Here is a 22,409-nt window from a genome sequence, read left to right as displayed (position 1 = left end):
CGCATCGTACATCTGTAGGCGCGACCGTATTAGAGTTCAAGTTTTAAGGTTTAATAAAATGCCATCTTCTTTAAACCTGAGAACGCCTGTGTGAATTGGTTTCTTTGTCTTATAATTGGTAAACTGTGAACAAGGATTCAAAAAGGGGGCTGCTCAAAACACAGCGTGTTTAAAATTAAACCCTGTTACAATAAGACCAGGTGAAGCTAGTAACAGATCCCTAGACACCTTTCGCACCTGGTCATAACAATATCTTCTTCTGTTGTGAAAATAAAAGACATTTGAAAAATTAAATCTGAGGAATTTCATTTTTTTTCTTTTTGGAGGAGGTGTCGCGCTTATGACAAGTACAACGATGAAGAGTTATAAAAAAATTGACTTTACCTGTTTGAAAAAAAAAGGACAATGCTGCAAAAGATGGCCGCATGTGTATTCGAACATTGCCCCACTATCTGTTTAGAACAAAGGATGCCTAACCATGTTGAGAGGTGTCAATTACACCCACCCTGAAACATTCCTGAACTGAATGGGTTCTACTGAAACAAAGAAGATATGAAGTGGAAACATTATAACCAGATTATTCTCATCCTGGACCATTGTGGGATCACCATGGGGGAAGAGACCAAAGCATCTCCCAGCAGAATCTGATGTGACAAATGTTTTACCTTAAGGCAGCACTCAAGGCAGAGAGAGAGAGACCCAGAAAGAAACATCACCAAAAAGTTTTTCCAGCAGAGCTGGGGAAAAAAATCCAACAAGCCAAGAAGCAGGGCACCCTGCTGTGAATTCTATGTTCTTAACTCGTGCAGCAGTGATTTGGAAGTGATCCTCTCTCTTCAAACTGAACTTTCAACCAAGAGAAAAATCTTCCGTTTTAAATCTACAAGAAAACCTGCCACTGTCTGTTTATTTGACAAATAAAACAAAGGGGCTAAACCCTAATTACAAAAAACACTTGCTGTGGTCAGGTGAGAGTTAAACAGTGGGAACCACACATGCCCATGTGGCCTTAATAATGTCCAGGGGTCATTATTTGATGACAAGCGTGGGGAGAAATATAAATGTTAAAAGTGTTTGGTGGGGAGCGGGGTGGGGGGTGGTGGTGGGGAGAATATGTTTTAAAAAATTTGGATGCTTGGTCTATACTACGTGTGTACAAGTAATCTGGCACAACACTGAAACATCATGATTTATTTCAAAAGTAACAGGCAGTTAGAAAAATGTAGGCATTCAGTATTAATGAGAACGATGATGGTCACAGCTTTCATCCAATTTACAAGGCGGAGAACACTGTGATACTAAAGGCAGCAGTTTACCATTTGAGTGGAGCTTATGTGTATCCGTAGCACCACCAATGCATATTCCATTCACAAAAACTCTTGGAACCTGTGCAAAAGAAGAAAATGTTGGAATAATATTGGTTGATGTCAAACCCTTGCACCATTCTTGACTAATTTTTTAAATTCCTCCTTAAAAGGTTCCCTTATCGAATGATATAGACTACGAGATAAGGGTATTCACGACAAAAACCCTGGATACATTTAGGAACCAGTTAGATTGTGCAATAGGAGTACTGTAGAGTGCTGCTGGATAGATTATCATCTGAATGGTCTTCCTCATCCCTAATTATCTTGTGAACTGCACGCAAGTGTGGATTTAAGAGGATTTGCCCAATGAAGTGTCTTGTAATATTGTTTTAGCAGATTTAGATACAAGGCTGTGTGGAATGATCATTCAATGACTATTGTATCACTAACCACAAGCATTGCTACAAAGGTTTGCTACAAAAGAGACATTATCTACTGCATGTCAATTGATTTGGGCTTCCAGAACAGGCTATTCTAGGACTAAGCCTGTCCCTCAAACTTTCCTAATGTGGGAAAATTGCCCCTTTAAATGACTAGGTGGTTTGTGGCTTAAACACGATCATATTCCAGTGTCTGTGCAATTTCACCAACTATCCAGCACTTTGACAGTGTAGGCAGTACTGGTCACATTGCAGGTCTGGTGTTTGCATTAGTAGCTTCCTAGCTTATATTTACTAGTTTCTGTGGTTGCATGCACTGTTAAAAGGAAGATGGAATCACAGAAATCAGAAAGTTACAGCATAGAATTGAAACACTTGATTCATTGAATTGGATTTTTGTTACAGAGGTGAGAAACAGGAAGTGGGTCTGGTTTTGGGTCAGAAACCTGCCTCCAACGGGAAATTGATTCAGATAGCAATTTTCAAATGGGTGAGCCCTTAACGGGTATGGAGATGGGTTTCCTGTCCATTTAGAGCCGGTGGGCCTGGGAATGAAGGTGAGTCAGATCAAGCATGGGGCTCATGTACACTCCTACAGAACCATCACTGAGGCTGCTGGTTATCCTGAGGGAGAGATCTGCCTTCCACAGCACCAGAGGGAAGCGAGATTTCACAGGCGAGCTGGATGCCTGGCACTAGGACCAGAGTAGACCCTTGTTTCATCGATGCCGACCTGGATCTAACGCTGGAGGCCGTGAAGGAGAGGAGTGAGGTCCTCTTCCCAGAGGGTGACAGGAAGAGGTCACCTCGTCGTGCAGCAGAGCACCTCTCTATTTAGTGTTATCCCCCTCTTTCTCTCTTACCTCCTGCTCCTCCTCTGATGAGCAGTCTCCTTCCAGGGCCTCACTTTCTTCAAGGTCTGCAGTTTACTGGAGGATCATGTTGTGGAGAGCACAGCAAATCACCACTAAGATCGAGACCCTTGCTGGAGCGTATTGGAGGGTGCCACCCTACCAGCAAAGGCACTGGAATCATTTTTACAGAAGCCTGATGGCCTGCTGAGCAGGTGGCATTGGTTGTATCACCTCTGTGCTCTGGGGCTTCCTTCGAGGAGTCAGCAAACATGTCTTCAAGGGATATCCCTTGTCCCCTTGGATTCATCCACGCACTTTGGGGGTTAGAGTGTTCTGAGGCGGGTTGGACTGGCAGAGGACGAAGCAGTAATGGCAGCTATGAGGAAAGGGAGTGCATACATAGAGGAAGCTCTTGTTGTGACAACAGACCAGACGGACTTTGAGCGAGTGGAAGCCCCTCCTGTTGATGGAACTCACTGGCCAGTCGCTGGGTGCCTTTATGGCCACATCGATAATGCCCTGCACCTGGGAGAACCAGGTGAAACCCAATGCCCTCCGTGCCTGAGCAGGCCCAACTGTGTCAAAGTGGATGTAGTTCCCTGCCCGCCGGAATATAGCATCCCTGACCTGCCTGATAGCGTGATGAACTGCCGACTGCGAGATGCCACCTAGGTCAGCAGAAGATCCCTGGAACGGCCCAGTTGCATAGAAATTCAGGGCAACTGTGACCTTGATGGCTGAAGGTAAGGGACTGCCATGGGGGCTATGAGGCCTTAGATCATTGTGGATCAGAGCACAAAGGTCTGAGACCACCTGCCTGGATAGGCGCAGCCTCTTACGGCACTGGAGCTCTGTCATTTGCAGGTAGCCGACTCTTGGGCAGTAGACCTGATGTCTTCGGTAGCGCCTTCTTCCCCTAGCAGGTCCCTACTGTGCTCCTCTTGCCTCTTACTGTTCAGGAGGTTGCATTTGCTGAAGCTTATCCTTGCCGCTCTGTTCAATGTCAGAGATGCCTGTTCCCATCCAAACTACCTCAGCTAGGAGTTGTTCGTTCACCAGGCCTTCCCCTGCCAACCTCAGGTTCCCAAGTGATACCAGAAACCTTATGTCCATCTCCAGATTCCCGCCACTCACCACTGAAAAGTAAGTCTTACAGCTCCAGTAATGGCTACTCTGCGCGCTTTTGAAGTAAATGAGCTAAATTTTATGCCTTAGCAGTATTTTTAATCTGCCCTTGGCACAGTCCTCATGGCCCCCCACAGTGTTCATGTCTTGTACACCCTGCTATGTTCCCCACATATACTCCCCATTCCCTACCTTTACAAATCCCAAACTACTGCTAACAAGCCTGTTAATGAGCTCAACAGCCAATTAATTGGAGGCATCTGGGGTTGCCGTTTCCTGCCTCCTGACGTCCCATTAAAAATGACTTTGCATCCCAGAGGCGGCGGGTCCCATTGCTGACCTCCGAGAATGCAATCTTCAAATCGTGTTCGCCACCGCATTCAGCGGGATGTAAAAATCTGGCTCATTGTGTCTGTGTCTGTGCCAATTCTTTGAAATAGCTATCTAGTGAGTCCTTTTTCCCCATACCCTTTTAAGACTAAAATAAGGGCAAAGTCTGGTGAGAAAGGAGACAATAAGTAGCCCTAAGTTTTACCTAAATATCTTCCATTTTTATTGTTTGAAGATTGATGATGGAATAGCATTAGAAGCTATGACAATAAATAAATAGAAAGTTTTTACAAATTCAATTTAGTTGTCCCCATTACCGTTCATATTTTACTATTAGCAAACTAGAGTATTTACAAGGTATTCAAATTTACAAAATAGCAATAAACACTGAAGAAGAGATTCATACCAGGATATAGTACAACACAAGTTTTCATACTTTTCCAATACACTGCGTTACTTGTCATCTGAATGCCTTTCATGAAAGTTTTGTCCCCTGATAATGTATCAGTTCTAATTATTATTTTTCTAATTCCCATTCTCTCCACCCCCCCTTCTTTCCAGAAACACTGAGTCTCTTCTTGGGTACAACTCTGGTTGTCCTCGGATACCTCAACTAAATGGCTTAATATGTGAGATTTGCTCGTGAATGCCATTAAGCTATGAGCTTTCATGGTGCATGAATGCTGAGCCAGTCCTACCCACACCCAACATTTACACACATTCATGTCCAAATGGGTCGCTGGACAAAAGCGGGAAATTTAGGGGTGGGTGGCCTGCTAAATTTCCCAACTTTTAACCCAGGTGCCTTAATGCCAACTGTAGTGCCTACCTCTTATCCTGGTTGAGACAGCTAACATTTTTTTTCTATTTAACACAATTGTGAGTATTTTGATACAATGCCCCAAAGTCCAGCAGAAAATAAATACATTGAAATGTATCTCCGAGTGAGCAGCTGTTTACCTTGCTTCTCTTCTCGTATCTTATTTTTGATTTCCTGGGGAACCATATATTATTTAACCTCATTTAACTTGAGATGATGCAGATAGTACAAATATTGGTGACTTACTGTCCGAACGCCGGTCAATTCTTCAAGAGTATTTTGGATGTAGTTACCATCCTTACGCTGATCCAGCTCAATCACCTTGAAATTGGCTCCTATTTCTTCAAAGATGCTCTTTGTCTTCATACAGTAAGGGCAGTAGGTCTTGGAAAATATCACTACACAATTTTGTACAACTTGGTTCTGAAAAAACATAATTCACAAGTAACAAATTAACTGCTTAAATTTTGTTCATCTCCTGTTCCATGATTTAAAAAAAAAAATCCTGGCCATCTTTTACAAGACCATTGTTGCAACTACTTTTAAGAACTTCTGCATTGTCAGGAAGCCCAAAAGTACTTCACAGTCAATGAATTACTTTTTAAGTGTAGGTAATGTGGTTTTGTAGGCAAACATGGCAGCATTTCCATTGATTAGACTGATAAGGAACAGATACACTGCCTTTTGGGAACAACACAAGAGCAAGATATTAATGGTTTAGCACAAAAAAAGCCCTGAAATGCTAAGGTTATGGGAGCAAGCAAATGCTTACTCAAAGTATTGTTTGACCAAGTGTAACTAATGATTTACTGTTATATGCCACATATACTGGTCTTAACATTTTCTAAATCAGAAACTTCAAGTTTTGCTTTTCTTTTCCTTTCAAGGTATGGACTCATGCTAAGGTATTGTCTTGTAAGCAGCAAAGACCCCTTTAGTACCTTAATCAAATAGCTGTTCTTTATATCTAAGCCTGTCGACTTGACTGTGGATGCTGTTTTAGCTGAACCCAATTCTGTTCTTGCCAGACATCCCTGCTTGAGCACTATAACCTTGATCAATGATCAGAAGTTGAAAAGCTGAATAATTTCTGTCCTTCCCTAACCCAGGGATATTGAGGCCACTTAAAGTACCCATCAAAAATCAGCTGCCTCAGTATGGAACTGCAAATAATTTCTTGATAATTTCAAAGCAATAATTCAGCAATTGTTAGTCCTATTGTGTCCATATCTCAGTAATATGATGCATAGGCACTTGCAACCTGTAGTGAGAGCTGACGCCAGTGTAAAAAAAGGCCTAATATTAAATAAGGCCACAAAAAATTAAAAGTCTATAACATATTAAGAATTAGCTTATACCATTTAATTATTTAAGACAGTGATCTGGTTAAGAGTTTCTAGGTTCAGGTGATAGTGAAGCAGGTAAAAGATTACCTTATAATAATTCCCAGATGAGAATGCTATTATTCTCTACTTCTACTAATTTTTTTTATGCTAAGGATTATCAACGAAGTCTATTTTAAGATTTATTGTGAATTATTGCTTCTGTGATTGTAACTGGTACTTTATCCCTCCTTAACCTCTGCAGCATTTGACAAGGTCATTTGTAGCCTGCTAACAGGGTTAGTAGCATGGCACGTTTTGTTATTTTTCTGTTATGAGGAGTCTTTCACTATTTACTGTTTACATGTGTTATGAACGCTGGACTTTGTACCATGGTTATGTTTTTAAAAACTGAGATTTTTAATGTAGTAAGATGGAGTCAGAGAGGTCATGTGACCTCACATCAACTCTCCTTAAAGACAAGACAGGAATCTTGGTTCAGAATCTGAACAGTCACAGACCTGAAACGCTAACTCTGCTTCTCTCTCCACAGATGCTGCCAGACCTGCTGAATATTTCCAGCACTTTGTTTTTATTTCAGATTTCCAGCATCTGCAGTATTTTGCTTTTATTTTAGGGTTTTTGGCAGTAACTATGAAGTTAATAAGCTGTTAAAAACCCAGTTACATCTCATTCAACAAGATACAACTTTTTCAAAGGTTTTTATAGTGAGATTAGCAGCATAATAGTGGAAGTTTTTATCAATTTACTGGTGAGTAGGAATTGCTCTCTGGGGTGACCTCAACAGCGCACCCTCTGGAGGAGCGTAGAATCACTGACAGTAACTTCTGGATTTCCACGTTATTCTAAGTATGTGTGACTCGAGAAGCTGCCATCAGTTTCAGTGCAGTAATGAAGGCAAACGCTGACTGTTTTGTTGTCATTGACATCACAAAATCTGGGCCAAACTAACTGCAGAGGACGCATAGCCCAATAACAGGAGATCTGTTAACAATGGCCCCAACAAAGCAACTATTGCAGAACCAAAATGTCTCGTGGTCTTGTTCACATATCATTTCTGTCCCCACAAACATACATCAGCTTCTCTCCTGAAATGCAATAAATTTAACACCCTCATCACATATCTCTGCAAATGACTCCAGTCCAGTTGTCCACGGCCTCCCCCTCCCCCTTCTTCTTTGGCCTCCTTATCTCGAGAGACAATGGATAAGCGCCTGGAGGTGGTCAGTGGTTTGTGAAGCAGCGCCTGGAGGGGCTATAGAGGCCAATTCTAGAGTGACCGGCTCTTCCACAGGTGCTGCTGAGAAATTTGTCGGGGCTGTTACACAGTTGGCTCTCCCCTTGCGCCTCTGTCTTTTTTCCTGCCAACTACTAAGTCTCTTCGACTCGCCACACTTTAGCCCCGTCTTTATGGCTGCCCGCCAGCTCTGGCGAACGCTGGCAACTGACTACCACGACTTGTGATCAATGTCACAGGATTTCATGTTGCGTTTGCAGACGTCTTTAAAGCGGCGACATGGACGGCCGGTGGGTCTGATACCAGTGGCGAGCTCGCTGTACAATGTGTCTTTGGGGATCCTGCCATCTTCCATGCGGCTCACACGGCCAAGCCATCTCAAGCGCTGCTGACTCAGTAGTGTGTATAAGCTGGGGATGTTGGCCGCTTCGAGGACTTCTGTGTTGGAGATACAGTCCTGCCACCTGATGCCAAGTATCTTCCGGAGGCAGCGAAGATGGAATGAATTAAGACGTCGCTCTTGGCTGACATATGTTGTCCAGGCCTCGCTGCCATAGAGCAAGGTGCTGAGGACACAGGCCTGATACACTCAGACTTTTGTGTTCCGTGTCAGTGCGCCATTTTCCCACACTCTCTTGGCCAGTCTGGACATAGCAGTGGAAGCCTTACCCATGCGCTTGTTGATTTCTGCATCTAGAGACAGGTTACTGGTGATAGTTGAGCCTAGGTAGGTGAACTCTTGAAACACTTCCAGAGCGTGGTCGCCAATATTGATGGATGGAGCATTTCTGACGTCCTGCCCCATAATGTTCGTTTTCTTGAGGCTGATGGTTAGGCCAAATTCATTGCAGGCAGCCGCAAACCTGTCGATGAGACTCTGCAGGCACTCTTCAGTGTGAGATGTTAAAGCAGCATCGTCAGCAAAGAGGAGTTCCCTGATGAGGACTTTCTGTACTTTGGACTTCGCTCTTAGATGGGCAAGGTTGAACAACCTGCCCCCTGATCTTGTGTGGAGGAAAATTCCTTCTTCAGAGGACTTGAACGCATGTGAAAGCAGCAGGGAGAAGAAAATCCCCAAAAGTGTGGGTGCAAGAACACAGCCCTGTTTCACGCCACTCAGGATAGGAAAGGGCTCTGATGAGGAGCCACCATGTTGAATTGTGCCTTTCATATTGTCATGGAATGAGGTGATGATACTTAGTAGATTTGGTGGGCATCCAATCTTTTCTAGTACTCTGAAGAGACCACGTCTGCTGACGAGGTCAAAGGCTTTGGTGAGATCAATGAAAGCAATGTAGAGGGGCATCTGTTGTTTACGGCATTTCTCCTGTATCTGACGAAGGGAGAACAGCATGTCAACGGTTGATCTCTCTGCACGAAAGCCAAACTGTGCCTCAGGGTAGACCAGCAAGCTATTTCCCAAACTCCAGCCTTTTGGACATTTCCTCCTCCTTGTGACCCTCAAAACAGCAGCACCCTTCAGCATCTAGAATCAACTCTCTGGTATTCCCTCCATAATCTCTCAGTCTCTCTCCATTTCCCTCTCCTTTAGAAAGAGTAATCAAAATCCAATAAATCGATCAAGCTCATGGTTACGCTTCCTAATACTCTCTCCTTCAGGCCTGGCATCCATTCTTTAGTTAAGCTTATCTGTGAACAGTCCTGAGAGATTACCTACCTCAAAGGAACTACATCAATGCAACGTGATGATTTGCCATGCCTCTTCATGGTAATGCGTTAATTCGACTTTAAAATCCAAATCATGTCATCGCTTTACAGTTCAGATGGAAAATGGTACGGCAGTCTTTGAAAGGGCACTGCCATTCAGGCAGTGTTCAATTCCGTAAGGTTTTTGAGAAAACTTTTCTCAAATGTGTTTAAAGAGCAACCTTTTTTAAAATTTCCAAAATATACTTTATTTGTAAAAAACATTACAAAACAGTTCAAAAACAGCACCAAGTCAACAATACAAAGAATGCAAAGGAAATCAGTTTCCTTCAATACAGGAGTGAGTTGCCTCACAACCCTTCCATTTCATTTTACCTGCCATGTACTTTTTGCAGCAAACAAATATTTTCTGGATACAGCCCGAGGCGTTTTCCATGGAACCAGCCCCCCAGTTCAGCTTGGTCGGGGGACCTTACACAGAAGTCTTTCCCCATTGAGCCTTTGCGGCGGCTGCCCCAAGCTTTCGTGCGTCCCTCAGCATGTAGTCCTGGACCTCGGAATGTGCCAGTCTGCAACATTTGGCTGTGGACAACTGTGGAAGACCAGCAAGTTTTGGGCAGACCAAAGGGCGTCTTTCACCGAATTGATAGTCCTCCAGCAACCGTTGATGTTTATCTCAGTGTGTGTCCCTGGGAACAGCCCATAGAGCACAGACTCCTGTGTTACAGAGCTGCTTGGGATGAACCTTGACAAAAACCACTGCATCTCTTTCCACACCTGCTTTGCAAAGACACATTCCAGAAAGAGGTGGGCAACCGCCTCTTCCCCACCACAGCCACTTTGAGGGCCTTGTGCAGAGGGTGCGAGACTCCGGTTGTGCAGGAAGGATCTGACGAGGAGGGCTCTTCTCACCACCAGCCAAGCTACATCTTGATGCTTGTTTGAAAGTTTTGGTGATGAGGCATTCCGCCAAATGACTTTGGTAGTCTGCTCGGGGAACCATCCGACCGGATCCCCCATTTCCTTTTCCTGTAGGGCCTTGAGGACATTCCGTGCAGACCACTGCCTGATGGATTGGTAGTCAAAGGTGTTTTTCCACAGAAACTTTTCCACGAAGGATAGGTGGTACGGCACAGTCCAACAGGATGGAGCGTTCCACGGCAATGTGACCAGGCCCATCCTTCGCAACACTGGGGACAGATAGAACCTCAACACGTAGTGACACTTGGAGTATGCGTACTGGGGATCTACGCACAGCTTGATGCAGCTGCACACGAAGGTGGTCATCAGGATGAGGGCGGCGTTGGGCACATTTTTCCCGCCCTTATCCAGAGGTTTGAACATCGTGTCCCTCCGGACCTGGTCCATTTTGGATCCCCATATGAAGCAGAAAATGGCTCGGGTGACCGCCATGGCGCAGGAGTGGGTTATGAGCCAGACCTGCGCCATGTACAGCAACAGCGTGAGTGCCTCGCATCTGATGACCAGGTTCTTACCCACAATGGAGAGAGACCGCTGCTCCCACATGCTCAGCTTATGGTGTATTCTGGCTACTCGCTCTTTCCAGGTTTTGGTGCACGCCCTGGCCCTTCCGAACCATATCCCCAACACCTTCAGGTAGTCTGACCTGACAGTGAAGGGGACAAAGGATCGGTCATCCCAGTTCCCAAAGAACATGGCCTCGCTCTTGCCGTGGTTAACTTTGGCTCCCGAGGCCAGTTCGAACTGGTCGGAGATGCTCATCAGTCTGCGAACGGCCAGCGGGATCTGAGCAGAAGACAGCAACGTCATCCTTGAAGAGCAACGTTAACTACTTCACCAGTGGCTCTACTCAAAACACACAACCATAGCCCCTCTTTAAAGAGAAGAAACGATTCGCCAAACACATTTTTATGAAATGCTTCTGATATGGTTAGTTCGAATTTGAACAAATGATGCAGGCTGAATAACAACAGTTAATGAAAGAATACAGAGGTTTAAATTAATGTGCATTCGAATAACACACCAAGGAAACTTACGCGAATAAAACGCAAAGCAGCTTCACGACGTGCTTCTGGTAATTTGGTAAAAAACTGCCCCATCCTCGCAAAAGGAAAAAGCATAGCGGTACTCCAGTATGTGTGCTAAAACTAATGAAACAGGTTATTCAATCACAATAGGAATAGAGTAAGGCAAAAACATTAAACATATTTGTACTTTAAAAAAATACCGTGGTCAGAAAAGATTTTTTTATTTCGCTTTCGCGGCCCTTATGCTTAACGGTGACTTGGCAAATTAAATGGCCTATCCAAGTAGGATCTGGTACACACGACCCCGTGTTATGCAGAGATCACCGACCTGAAACTTTAACTCTGCTTCTCTTTCCACAGATGCTGTCAGACCTGCTGAGCATTTCCAGCTTGTCCTTTTTTTTAAATTTTTCACGTTACCCAACGTCGGGAATGCCGATTAGATTCGATACGCAAATTACGTGAAGCCAAACGTTTTTGTTTGGAAATGTTTTCCATTGACAGATGCACGTCGTGGTGAGGGAGGTCGTGTGCTTCAAAGTTTACCATATGTGTTTTTATAACAATTGCAGAAAACCAAAGACCAGAGGTTAAAGCACAAGTTAAATAAGTTAGTAAATGTGGAGACAGAGTTTGAAACTTGTTCTTACCGCAAACATGCCACTGTCTCAGGTATCAGGCAGAGGTTGCACGAACACTACGCATCGAGTGCACTCCTCTGCTGCCAGATTCCGATACAACACGGCGTCACAATGAGGTGCTGCTGTGTCAGCTTCACTGTGAAGCTACTGCCTGAACCACGTGGGAGAGCCTGGCAGACAGCAACACTTCCGAAGAAGGCATATCTGCTGGTGGTAACAGACAAAAGAAAAATCAACCACAACCTGCATCTTGCTTTTATACAGCGGTCAAAATTTAAATACATATGTGCGGTGTAAATGTCCAGCCTGAATGTTTATTACTTTCCGGGTTTATATCGATGGACTTGCCAACTCCCAGTGATACAAATCGAGAACTTGCATCGATCATGATAACTAAGGACAGTGTAAACTATATGAGAGAGAGAGAGAGCGATCAAGTCGCAAAGATCTGATCAGATAAAAATATTTCTAAGTGTATTGTCCATTAACAGATCTGAACATTCTCTGCCAGCAACCTCCCATCAGCAATGACAGGAATGTCCAACTGAAGTTTTTTTTTGGGTGGGTGTCCTTGACTGAACAGGTTTGAGGGGCTATCTGGTCTACTCCTGTATCTATGTTCTAGTAATGTTGGCTAGGACACTACGAAAACTCTGGCAAAAACATTGACTATCCACTTGGACCACTTATATAGGGAGATGGAACTGCAGTTTAGTGTTTTATCTAAAGAACAGCACAGCTGCCAATGCAGCACTGCATTGATAATCTAGACTGATGCTCCTTTACAGTATGTGCTCAAGTCCTGGTATGTTTGGGAACATATTTTCTTATTTAGACCCTACTTTCCACACCACTACTACTGCTGGCTGCCAAGATGTGCGCAAGGTCAACTTGTTGAAAATCTATCATTGCTGGAAGATAGTTGGTCTCTGGTTTCCTCATCAGGCATGGTTGCAATAAAGAACTTAGTGGGGTAGATGCTTGAATCTTTGTCACTCCACTGTGTGCTGTGGTGTACTGACAAATGCAATGAGTTTCTCTTCTACAGTGCCTTCAGTAAGAAATAGTTAGCACAAACTTTCAGAATACAGGTTCACTATATGGTTAGCCAGCACAAGGCATTGTGGCAAAGATCACATCCTATAGTAAGTAGGTTATCTGCAATACAAGTCAAGGTCATTATGACCTCCTGGACTAGTTTCAATTGCCTAAAGTGGTTGGAGAGGAGCTTTTCAGATTTCCCCCCCCTCCCCCAATTGGTCTCTATTTGTAATTTCTTTTTGCCTCTCCCAGAAGATTACAATACTCTGGGTGGGTAGGGAATGTCTGTATCACGACACCATCCAGGACAGAGCAGTTCCCTTAAATGGTGCTCCTGCTATTTAATTTAATATTCACACCTTGGCGCATTGTGCCTACATTCTGTAGCATCTACATGCAGCAACTGACCAAAGATAGTCCGACAGCGTCTCCCTTTACTGTGACTTCTACTACTGACAAGGACAAGAACCACAACATTCACTTTCCAAATTGCAAACCATCCGGACATCATCATATAGCACTGTTCCTTCCTCACAGCTGGCCAGATATCCTGGAATTTCCCACCTAACACCATTAAAACAGCATGAGAGAACTGCAGAGGTTCAATAAGAAGGCCCACCCCGTCTTCTCTGGGTAGCTAAGGATGGCCTATAAATGTGGCCTTTTTAGGATCATCAACATCCTGAGAACAAATTTAAAAAAAAATCACCACTGTTTTATGACTAGTCAAACACCGTCAAATTAATCACAATTATTTTGAAATTGAATAATTGCAAATGCCCTAACTATGCCTGAACCTATTACTAAACTAGGGAGGCTGCAACAATAGCTTGCATTGCTGTAGCAATCACTCATGCAAGAAAAGACCTCCAAGCTTTGTATTAAAGAGAAAAATTAACAGTGAACACTTAGCAGCAGAGGGAAAAGGGAAGTTTAAGAGGTCAGAGGGAGATCAAAGATATAGTTCAATAAGAGAGTTTTGAGGAGATTTATGAAGGCAGGAAGTGGCAAAGTGCAGGGAGCTAGACAGTAGAAGCAGCACAATGGTTGAATGAGCAGCCACCATGGTGGAGTGGGAGAAAAGGGGGACAAATGGACAACCAGTGTTAGATAAAAAGGTGCGTGGAGATGCATGCTGGTGGAGGTCGCTAATGTAGAGTGAGGTGAGTTCATGGAGGGATTTTAAGGTAGAGAATTTTAAGGCCAACACAGAGGGGCACAAGGGACCAGTGGTGTTCAGAGCAACTGGAAGTGTGGGAATTTGTGTAGGTGAGGACATGGGTTGCAGCAGTTAGGATTTGTTGAAGCCTGTGGAAGATAAAGATTGATAGGGAGAGTGTAGTAAAGTTGAGTCTGTGATTTCAAAGGTAGGCAATGTTGCCCAAGTGGAAGAACTGTTACAGCACAGAAGGAGGCTATTTGGCCTGTCGTGTCTGCGCTGGCTCTCTGCAAAAACAATTCTCCTAATCCCACTCCCTGCCTTTTCATTGCAGCCCTGCAATATTTTTCTCTTCAGATACTTATCCAATTCTCTTTCTGTGTCCACAACAGTCAGGCACTGTATTTCAGATCCTAACCATTCACTGCATAAAAAAGCTTTTCCTGATGTCACCGTTGCTTCTTTTGCCAATCATTTTAAAATCAGTGTCCTCTGATTCTCGATCCTTCTGCCAATAGGAACAGTTTCTCCCTATCCAAACTGTTCAGACCCCTTAGAATTTTGAGCACCTCTATCAAACCTTCTCTTAATCTCCTCTTCTCCAAGCAGAACAGCCCCAGCTTCTCCAATCTATCCACGTAACTGAAATTGCCTGAAACCATTCTCGCAAATCTTTTCTGCACCCTTTCTAATGCCTTCACATTCTTGCTAAAGTGTGGTACCCAGAACTGAACACAGTATTCCAGTTGAGGCCAAATGAATTTTTTTTTTTAGAGGCTTATCATAACTTTCTTGCTTTTGTACTCTATGCCCCTATTTATAAAGCCCAGGATCCTGTATGCTTTATTAACTACTTTCTCAACCTGCCCTACCATCTTCAATGATTTGTACACATATACCCCCAGGCCCCTCTTATCCGGCACCCTCTTTCACACTTCTTTACATTAAATTTCATCTGCCATCCTGGACGTCCTTTTGAGTTTAACACTATCCTCCTCACACTTCACAATAATTCTAAGTTTTCCATCATCTACAAATTTCTGTACACCCGAGACCATGTCATTAATATATATCAAGAAAAGCAAGGGTTCTAACACCGACTCCTTATATACCTTCCTCCAGTCCAAAAAACAACTGTTCACCACTACTGTTTCCTGTCACTCAGCCAATTTCATATTCATGCTACTACTGTCCCTTTTATTTCATGACTTCTAACTTTGCTGACAAGTCTGTTACGTGGCACTTTATTAAATGTCTTTTGGAAGTCAGAGTACACTTCATCAACTGCATTACCCTCATCAACCCTCTGAGTATTTATCAATTTATACACAAAGTTTAATCCAGAATAAATGATGAGTACGGCCATGTATTGTATCAGCAGGCTAAATACTCATTTAAAAAATCACTAAAATGAAGTCTTAAATGTGGCAAACATAATGTCTGATTTCATTCTGTATTAAAGGCCACCAAGGCATCATTATTTTGATAGATTTGATTACAGTAATAAGTAGCTTAATGTTGATGGAGTGGCTTTTTTAATTTAATAAAACATGCTTCTCAATTTTGATGCCCTAAAATTGGTAAAAGGAGTTGCAAACCTCCTCTTTTAAAAAATAAAAAAATCTCTTTTTTAGCCACTCAGTGCTAACTGTTAACAGACAGGTTTACACTACTAACCCGCTCAGCCTTTATCTACAGGGCATTTACCATCAAAAGGTGCGGGATGGAGGGAAGAGCCTTAGCTGTGGACTTAATATTGTTCAGCAGCCGAGGTTAACAGCAAGCCAAGTGGGCCACGAAGGCAGATCATTAATGAGTGAGTTACAGAATCACAGAATTGTTACAACACAAAAGGAGGCCATTTGGCCCATTGTGCCTGCACCGGCTGTCCGAGTGTGCAATTGACTTAGTACCATTCCCCCACCTTCTCCCCAAAACCCTGTACATTCTTCCTTTTCAGATAACAATCTAATTCCCTCCTGAATGCCTTGATTGAACCTGCCTCCACCACACTCTCTGGCAGTACATCCCAGATCCTAACTACTCGTTGCATGAAAAAGCTTTTCATGTTACCATTGCTTCTTTTGTCAATTTCCTTGATTGCGTGCCCTCTCGTTCTTGATCCTTTCACAAGTGGAAACAGTTTTTCCCTAGCTACTCTGTCCAGACCCCTCATGATTTTGAATACCTTTATCAAATCTCCTCTCAGCCTTCTCCTGCAAGAAAAACAGTCCCCACTTCTCTAATCTATCTTTGTAAATGAAGTTCCTTGTCCCTGGAACCATTTTCGTGAATCTTTTCTGCACTTTCTCCAATGCCCACATCTTTCCTTAAATCCAGTGCCTAGAACTGGACGCAATACTGTTGAGGCCAAACCTGTGTTTTATACAAGTTTAACATAACCTCCTTGCTCTTGTACTCTATGCCCCTATTAATGAAGCCCAGGATACTGTATGCTTTATTAACCACACTCTCAACCTGTCCTGCCACCTCCAATGACTTATGCACATATACATCCAGGTCCATCTGCTCCTGCAACCCCTTTAGAATTGCACCCTTTATTTTATATTATCTCTCCATGTTCTTCCGACCAAAATGAATCATTTCACATTTCTCTGCATTTACCTTCGTCTGCCACTTGTCCGCCCGTTCCACCAACCTGTCTATGTCCTTTTGGCGTTCCACACTATCCTTCTAGCAGTTCACAATGCTTCCGAGTTTTGTATAATTCGCAAATTTTGAAATTGTGCCCTGTACACCAAGGTCTAGGTCATTAACATATATCAAGAAGAGCAAGGATCTATTTAGTGAATTAGTTAACTAATTTGTTCGTTCTGGGTGCTCTAGTCAGTGGCCGCAGCACTTGCCGTTCGCTGCTCCACTCTCCGCCTCCTGTGGAAACCGTTGCCAAGGGAGATCCCGCGGGCTGTAAGTACATGATAGCGCCTTTATAACCAATCTCAATCCAAAAAGGAAGAGTCAGCGCCACACCGTGTCATGTGTTTCTACCGGCTTTGCAGTCTCCAGTTCTCCTGGTTTAAATCCTGGCCGACCTTTTCTTCTCAATATGTTCTGCCACCAGGTAAGGCAGTGTGCACGGACAGCCGGGCGGCGGGTCCTGTGTGTTTATTTTTGACAGGCAATGTGCGGGGGCAGCCTGGTTCTCAGGACCCGGTTGTTAGGAGCCCAGGCAAGATGGCGGACGTGCTGAGTGTACTGCGTCAGTACAACATCCAGAAGAAGGAGATCGTGGTGAAAGGGGACGAGGTCATTTTCGGGGAGTTTTCCTGGCCGAAGAATGTGAAAACGAATTATGTGATCTGGGGGTGAGTGGTGTCCGGAGAGTGTGGGGGGTGGGAGGGGGAGGAGGAGGAGTTGAGTTCTGTTGCGTTGAGTTGGAGCAGCATGTGCGGGGATACTGCTGATCCCCTCGAAGTGCTCGCGGACACACTGTTATCACTTGCACTGATAACATCATGAAACAGTCATTTTTGGTGTTTAATATAAAGAGAGAAAGGAGGGAATTGTGTTTTGCTTGTTTAATATATGGGGGGGGGGCGGAGAGAGAGAAAAGTGGTAATGTTTTGGGGAAACTGACACTTGAATCACTGGGCGCAAAAAGTGTTGACCAAAGTGATCTCTTTCCTGTCTAAAGTCTGTGAAATGGCTGTTGCGCAAACTTTTCTTGACTTTTTTTTGCAATTTTTCTCAAAGTTGTTTACATGGCTTTAATTGACCAAGATCATTCCTTTAAAAACGTACGCGAATTATTCTGGTTTTTGCACTGAGGTATTGTAGCTGAGTTTTTTTTATTGTCCAAAGGTTTTCAATGTACTGGATAGAATGCTTTGTAGCCACATATGTCATAAACCTCAGACGGTCAGTTGAGATGTTCAACCGAATTGCTGTCTGCTGCCTCCGGTGGTTCGGTGTTATCTTGAGGACTCAATGGCACTATTGGAGGAAGAACAGTCAGCACCCAGGTCTTAGTGGATTCAAGACTGTAGCAAAAAAAAAACCTCCATAATTGACATTCAATTAATGCTGGGACTACAAGAATGACTGCTGTGGGAAATAGGAAAAAAAATCAAATTCGTCTAGTATGTAATGCTCTTATGAAGTTGGGGTTAAGATACATTCTTAAAACTGATCAGAAAGAACTTTTTATGTGTGGCTCATGCTGTATCTGCACTGGTTGTGATGTTGATGCTGGGTACCAAAACCATTAATTCTCAACATGGACATTCCTCATCCTGTGTTCTATAATGTACCTAACAGTTAAAATATAAGGATAGAATCTAAAATGCCAGCTTTGAAAGACGAATTTATTATAAACATATTCCTGCTTTTACACTGGTCAGTTTCAGGTGTGTTATTGCAAAAGCTGGAATATATTTCCATGTATCGGGGGACAAGTTTGCACCATGTATTTTTTTCTAAAACTGTCTCCTTTTGAATTAGAATTAAAATGGTAATTGTAACATACTGTAGCTCTCCACAGAATAAAAATTTTGTATCAAACTTATTCTGAGTTGCTGCAAATTACAGCAGGAGAACATAACACAATCTTCCATTTATGTAGTGCATTTATCAGAGTAAAAATGTTCCAAGGTGCTTCACAGCAGTGTCATCAGGCAAAATTTGACAAGAGTTTACTCTCTAACTCTTCCTTTGGGTGAAGCAAATTGCCAGTTGGGTGTGTATATTGCAATAAGTGCAATTGTATGTGCACATCATCCTCTGCTCACTTTGAAAGAGGATGGATTGATAGAGTTTTTGGTTAAGACAAGTATTTGACATGCCATAAGCAATACCATAAAGAGTTTGAACGTATGTCCTTGAGTTACTCACGTTGTGCCATCTTTTACTGTCAAGCCACTCAGTGATGCATTTATCCTTTGCAAAAACCCACCACTAAACAACTGCTGGATGCTCCATGTTGCAATCGTGCACAACATGTTGTAAGCTTTGACCTGGATATTTGACTTCGATAATGCTATGTTTTGTTTTCTTGCTACCATACAAAAGAAGAACAGGGGCTGGAGGTGATATATGAATTGTGCGTCTGTCCTGGTACATAAGAGGGAGAGCACATTATGAAGCCTTTTGTTTATTGTCAAAATATGTCTGAGCAATAATTGGCAACATAGAGTTCTGTTCAGGGAAAAACAAACCACCAGGTGATTTAATGGTGGTTCTCTTATTTATGCCTGGTTTCACATTGCCAAGACTCATGGAAATGTAATCAAAATAAGCCTGTTCAAAAACATGATTTGCCAAGCACCTGAGCACATTGAGAAAACTTGGTGATTTCAGATGCCATAAGGTGGTTTCAAATAAAGCCCATTTTCTAACGTGTACATAGGAGGCCTCCGTTATATGTATTTTTTTTATTAGATGTAGTTTGCTGCAATATCTGAAATAGATGAGTTGGAATTAGTTAATGGTTAGTTGTGGGTTTTGCAAAACTCTGCTATTTATTTACCCCTGATAATAGAACTGTTTTCCTTTACAGCAGAGCATATATTGTATGAGTTTGCAAAATGCATGTAACATGGAGTGGGAGAGTTCATGCCCAGGAGACCCACATTTGCATATTTCCAGTCTTGACTGGGTTGTAGGGGATAGAAGCTGAGTGTAGGTCAAATGCTTTCCCATAAGAAAAGAAAGCTTCTCACATGGACCTCTTTGAAAGAGGCCTTAGAACGGATAGGTTTCTTGGTTGTCTCTTGGGTTAGGATAAGTATGTTATGGTTATAAGAGTGAAATCTGAAAGCACTTTGAACAGTTTGCTTTTGATCTGGTTTCAGGACTCCATGTGCCTCTTATTCTCTGATCCCCTTATGTTAATTTTCAGTTTCTTCAAGATCTCTGAAGTACAGACACTTATTCCAGCATTCATGTGCCAAGCATCGTAACGTCCTTGTGTGCAGACGTTATTATGTGCTGTTTCAGGGTACTTGAGTTGGGGCGAGCAGGCTGAAGTGAGTGGGGTCCAGCGAAAAATGTTGTCAAACTAAAGCATCTTGTGATTAACTTTAATGAAAAGAAAGCAAGAGTAGTACTAGTTGTTCAGTGTGCATCTTATTTTCAGAGCTAATTTGGTTTTGTTCATCTGCTTGTATATCTTATGATTGGTACTGTGTCCTGAAGCAGGCACCAAGTTGTATGCAACTAGCTTGCCATGTTTAATTCAACAGCAGATCACTTTCCCCAACCAAATCTGTGTCTATCCTGCTATCGGTACACTGGACGATTCACTTTCAAGGTGTCATTGATGGTGGGACCAATACTTTTTTTTTTGCTGTTAGTGCCATTTAAGCAAGGAAAACTTCTCATTACCTTTGTACACTTTGAAGATGCAGTGCCCCATTTTTTTATGCTCATATCTGATCTAAAGAAAGCCAGCTGGAAATTTTCTCAAGTGACCATTTAAAAAAAAAGCTGTTGTCTCTAGTGGAAGGAAACTTGTATGTTGGCAATATGTTTATGTTTCCAATTCTACTCTTTGCTTTTGAGTTCTCAAATTCTGTTTCAGCGATTTGAAGTTTGAAGCATGTCTTAGTAATTAATGCAGTAAAAAGTGTACAAAGTTGCCCTATTTTGGAAATAATTCAGTTTCTCCCTTTCTTTATCTTGTATCTGTTTAGTTATGAGTTTTAAATGCAATTGCTGTGTGTACTGTTTTTTTTTATTAAACGCTTATTTTTCTTGATAGTGATCAATTAGCCTGCTATGAAGAATTGAGCTTGAACAGAAAGATCAGAATTATGATAAAAGCAAAATACTGCAGATGCAGGAAATCAAATAAAAACAAGAAATGCTGGAAATACTCAGCAGGTCTGGCAGCATCTGTGCAGAGAGAAGCAGAGTTAACGTTTCAGGTCAGAGACCCTTCTTCAGAACTGACAAATATTAGAGATGTAAAAGGTTTTCAGCAAGTAAAGCGGGGGTGGGGCAAGAAATAACAAAGATGAAGGTGTTGTTAGGACAGGGTCACAGAGAATAACTGACCAGAAGATCATGGAACAAAGGTGAACAGTATGTTAATGGTCTGCTGAAAGACAAAGCGTTAGTACAGAGAGGGTGTGAATGACTGTAAAGCACAGAGCACTCCAAGTACAAACATTAAAAAAAACACATTTAAAAAAAAACAGTGGGTAAGCACAGTGGAAACAAACTAAAATTGAAAAACCTAAAATAAAATAACCAAATAAAAAAGGAAACGGAAAAAAAGAAACAATAACTAAGCATAAAAAGGGGGACCCGTCATGCCCTGAAACTGTTGAACTCAATGTTCAGTCCGGCAGGCTGTAGTTTGCCTAATCGTTAAATGAGGTGCTGTTCCTCGAGCTTGTGTTGATGTTCGTTGGAACACTGCAGCAATCCCAGGACAGAGACGTGAGCATGAGAGCGGGGGGTGTGTTGAAATGGCCAGCAACCGGAAGCTCGGGGTCTTGCTTGTGGATTGAGTGGAGGTGTTCCGCAAAGTGATTGCCCAATTTGCATTTGGTCTCCCCAATGTAGAGGAGACCAAATTGTGAGCAGCAAATACGGTATACTAAATTGAAAGAAGTACAAGTAAATCGCAGCTTCACCTGAAAAGAGTGTTTGGGGCCTTGGATAGCGAGGAGAGAAGAGGTAAATGGGCAGGTATTACACCTCCTGCGATTGCAGGGGAAGGTGCCGTGGGAAGGGGGAGGTGGTGGGGGTAATGGAGGACTGGACCAGGGTGTCGCGGAGGGAATGATCCCTTTGGAATGCTGACGGGAAGGGAGGTGAAGATGCGTTTAGTAGTGGCATCACGCTGGAAGTGGCGGAGGATGATCCTTTGGATCTGGAGGCTGGTGGGGTGGGAAGTGAGGACAAGGGAAACCCTGTCACGGTTCTGGGAGGGAGAGGAAGGAGTCAGGGTAGAGGTGCGGGAAATGTGCCGGACACAGTTGAGGGCCCTGTCAACCACATTGGGGAGGGGGAGGGGGGATCCTCGGTTGAGGAAAAAGGAAGACGTGTCAGAAGCACTGTCGTGGAAGGTAACCTCATCAGAGCAGATGCGTCTGAGACGGAGAAACTGGGAGAATGGAATGGAGTCCTTACAGGAGGCAGGGTGTGAAGAAGTGTAGTCGAGGTAGCTGTGGGTGTTGGTGGGCTTATAATGAAGATTTGTAGACAGCCTATCCCCAGAGATTCAGACAGAGAAGTCGAGGAAGGGAAGGGAAGCGTCGGAGATGGATCATGTCAAGGTGAGAGAAGGGTGGAAATTAGAAGCAAAGTTAATAAAGTTTTCTAGTTCCGGGCGGGAGCAGGAAACTGTGCCGATGTACCAGAAAAAGAGTTGGGGGAGAGGGCCTGAGTAGGAGTGGAACAAGGAATGTTCGACATATCCCACAAAAAGACAGGCATAACTGGGACCCATGCGGGTACCCATAGCAACA

The 22,409-nt window shown here is 43.2% G+C and overlaps 2 protein-coding genes across 8 annotated transcripts in view; one reads left to right on the top strand and one right to left on the bottom strand.

The window, feature by feature from the left end:
• Positions 1–1,187: 1,187 nt before the first annotated feature.
• On the bottom strand, positions 1,188–17,091 carry glrx2 (glutaredoxin 2). Of its 7 annotated transcripts, none has more exons than XM_068037711.1 (5): positions 16,600–17,090; positions 11,784–11,981; positions 11,143–11,253; positions 5,123–5,299; positions 1,188–1,386 (listed from the first exon to the last, which is right to left on the bottom strand). In XM_068037711.1, exons 3-5 carry the CDS (start codon positions 11,224–11,226, stop codon positions 1,237–1,239), a joined length of 411 nt encoding a protein of 136 aa, XP_067893812.1. In that variant the 5' UTR covers positions 11,227–11,253; positions 11,784–11,981; positions 16,600–17,090; the 3' UTR covers positions 1,188–1,236. The 7 variants fall into 7 exon arrangements, with proteins under 7 accessions (XP_067893812.1, XP_067893813.1, XP_067893817.1 ...); XM_068037712.1 differs by having other exon boundaries at positions 11,784–11,978; XM_068037716.1 differs by having other exon boundaries at positions 16,966–17,090.
• Positions 17,092–17,135: 44 nt separating this feature from the next.
• Positions 17,136–22,409, top strand: part of cdc73 (cell division cycle 73, Paf1/RNA polymerase II complex component, homolog (S. cerevisiae)) — a 455,163-nt gene continuing 449,889 nt past the window's right edge. Inside the window, exon 1 of the mRNA XM_068037710.1 lies at positions 17,136–17,300. Within this exon, the coding sequence (XP_067893811.1) occupies positions 17,170–17,300 (131 nt within the window). The 5' untranslated portion in view covers positions 17,136–17,169. The remainder of the gene's footprint in view (positions 17,301–22,409) is intronic.

Source organism: Heterodontus francisci, chromosome 8 (genome assembly GCF_036365525.1).
Source record: "Heterodontus francisci isolate sHetFra1 chromosome 8, sHetFra1.hap1, whole genome shotgun sequence".
In the NCBI taxonomy this organism is placed as follows: Eukaryota; Metazoa; Chordata; class Chondrichthyes; order Heterodontiformes; family Heterodontidae; genus Heterodontus; species Heterodontus francisci.
Note: the sequence above shows the minus strand (reverse complement) of the source record. Positions and strands in the feature narration are given on the sequence as shown.

What these genes read in the sequence shown, in the direction of transcription:
- glrx2 (XM_068037711.1), bottom strand. Translation starts at nt 11,226, where the DNA reads ATGCTTTTTCCTTTTGCGAGGATGGGGCAGTTTTTTACCAAATTACCA. An exon ending in CTGCTTTGCGTTTTATTCGC is followed by an intron (nt 5,300 to 11,142) that starts GTAAGTTTCCTT and finishes ATGTTTTTTCAG; the next exon opens with AACCAAGTTGTACAAAATTG. An exon ending in AATTGACCGGCGTTCGGACA is followed by an intron (nt 1,387 to 5,122) that starts GTAAGTCACCAA and finishes TCTTTTGCACAG; the next exon opens with GTTCCAAGAGTTTTTGTGAA.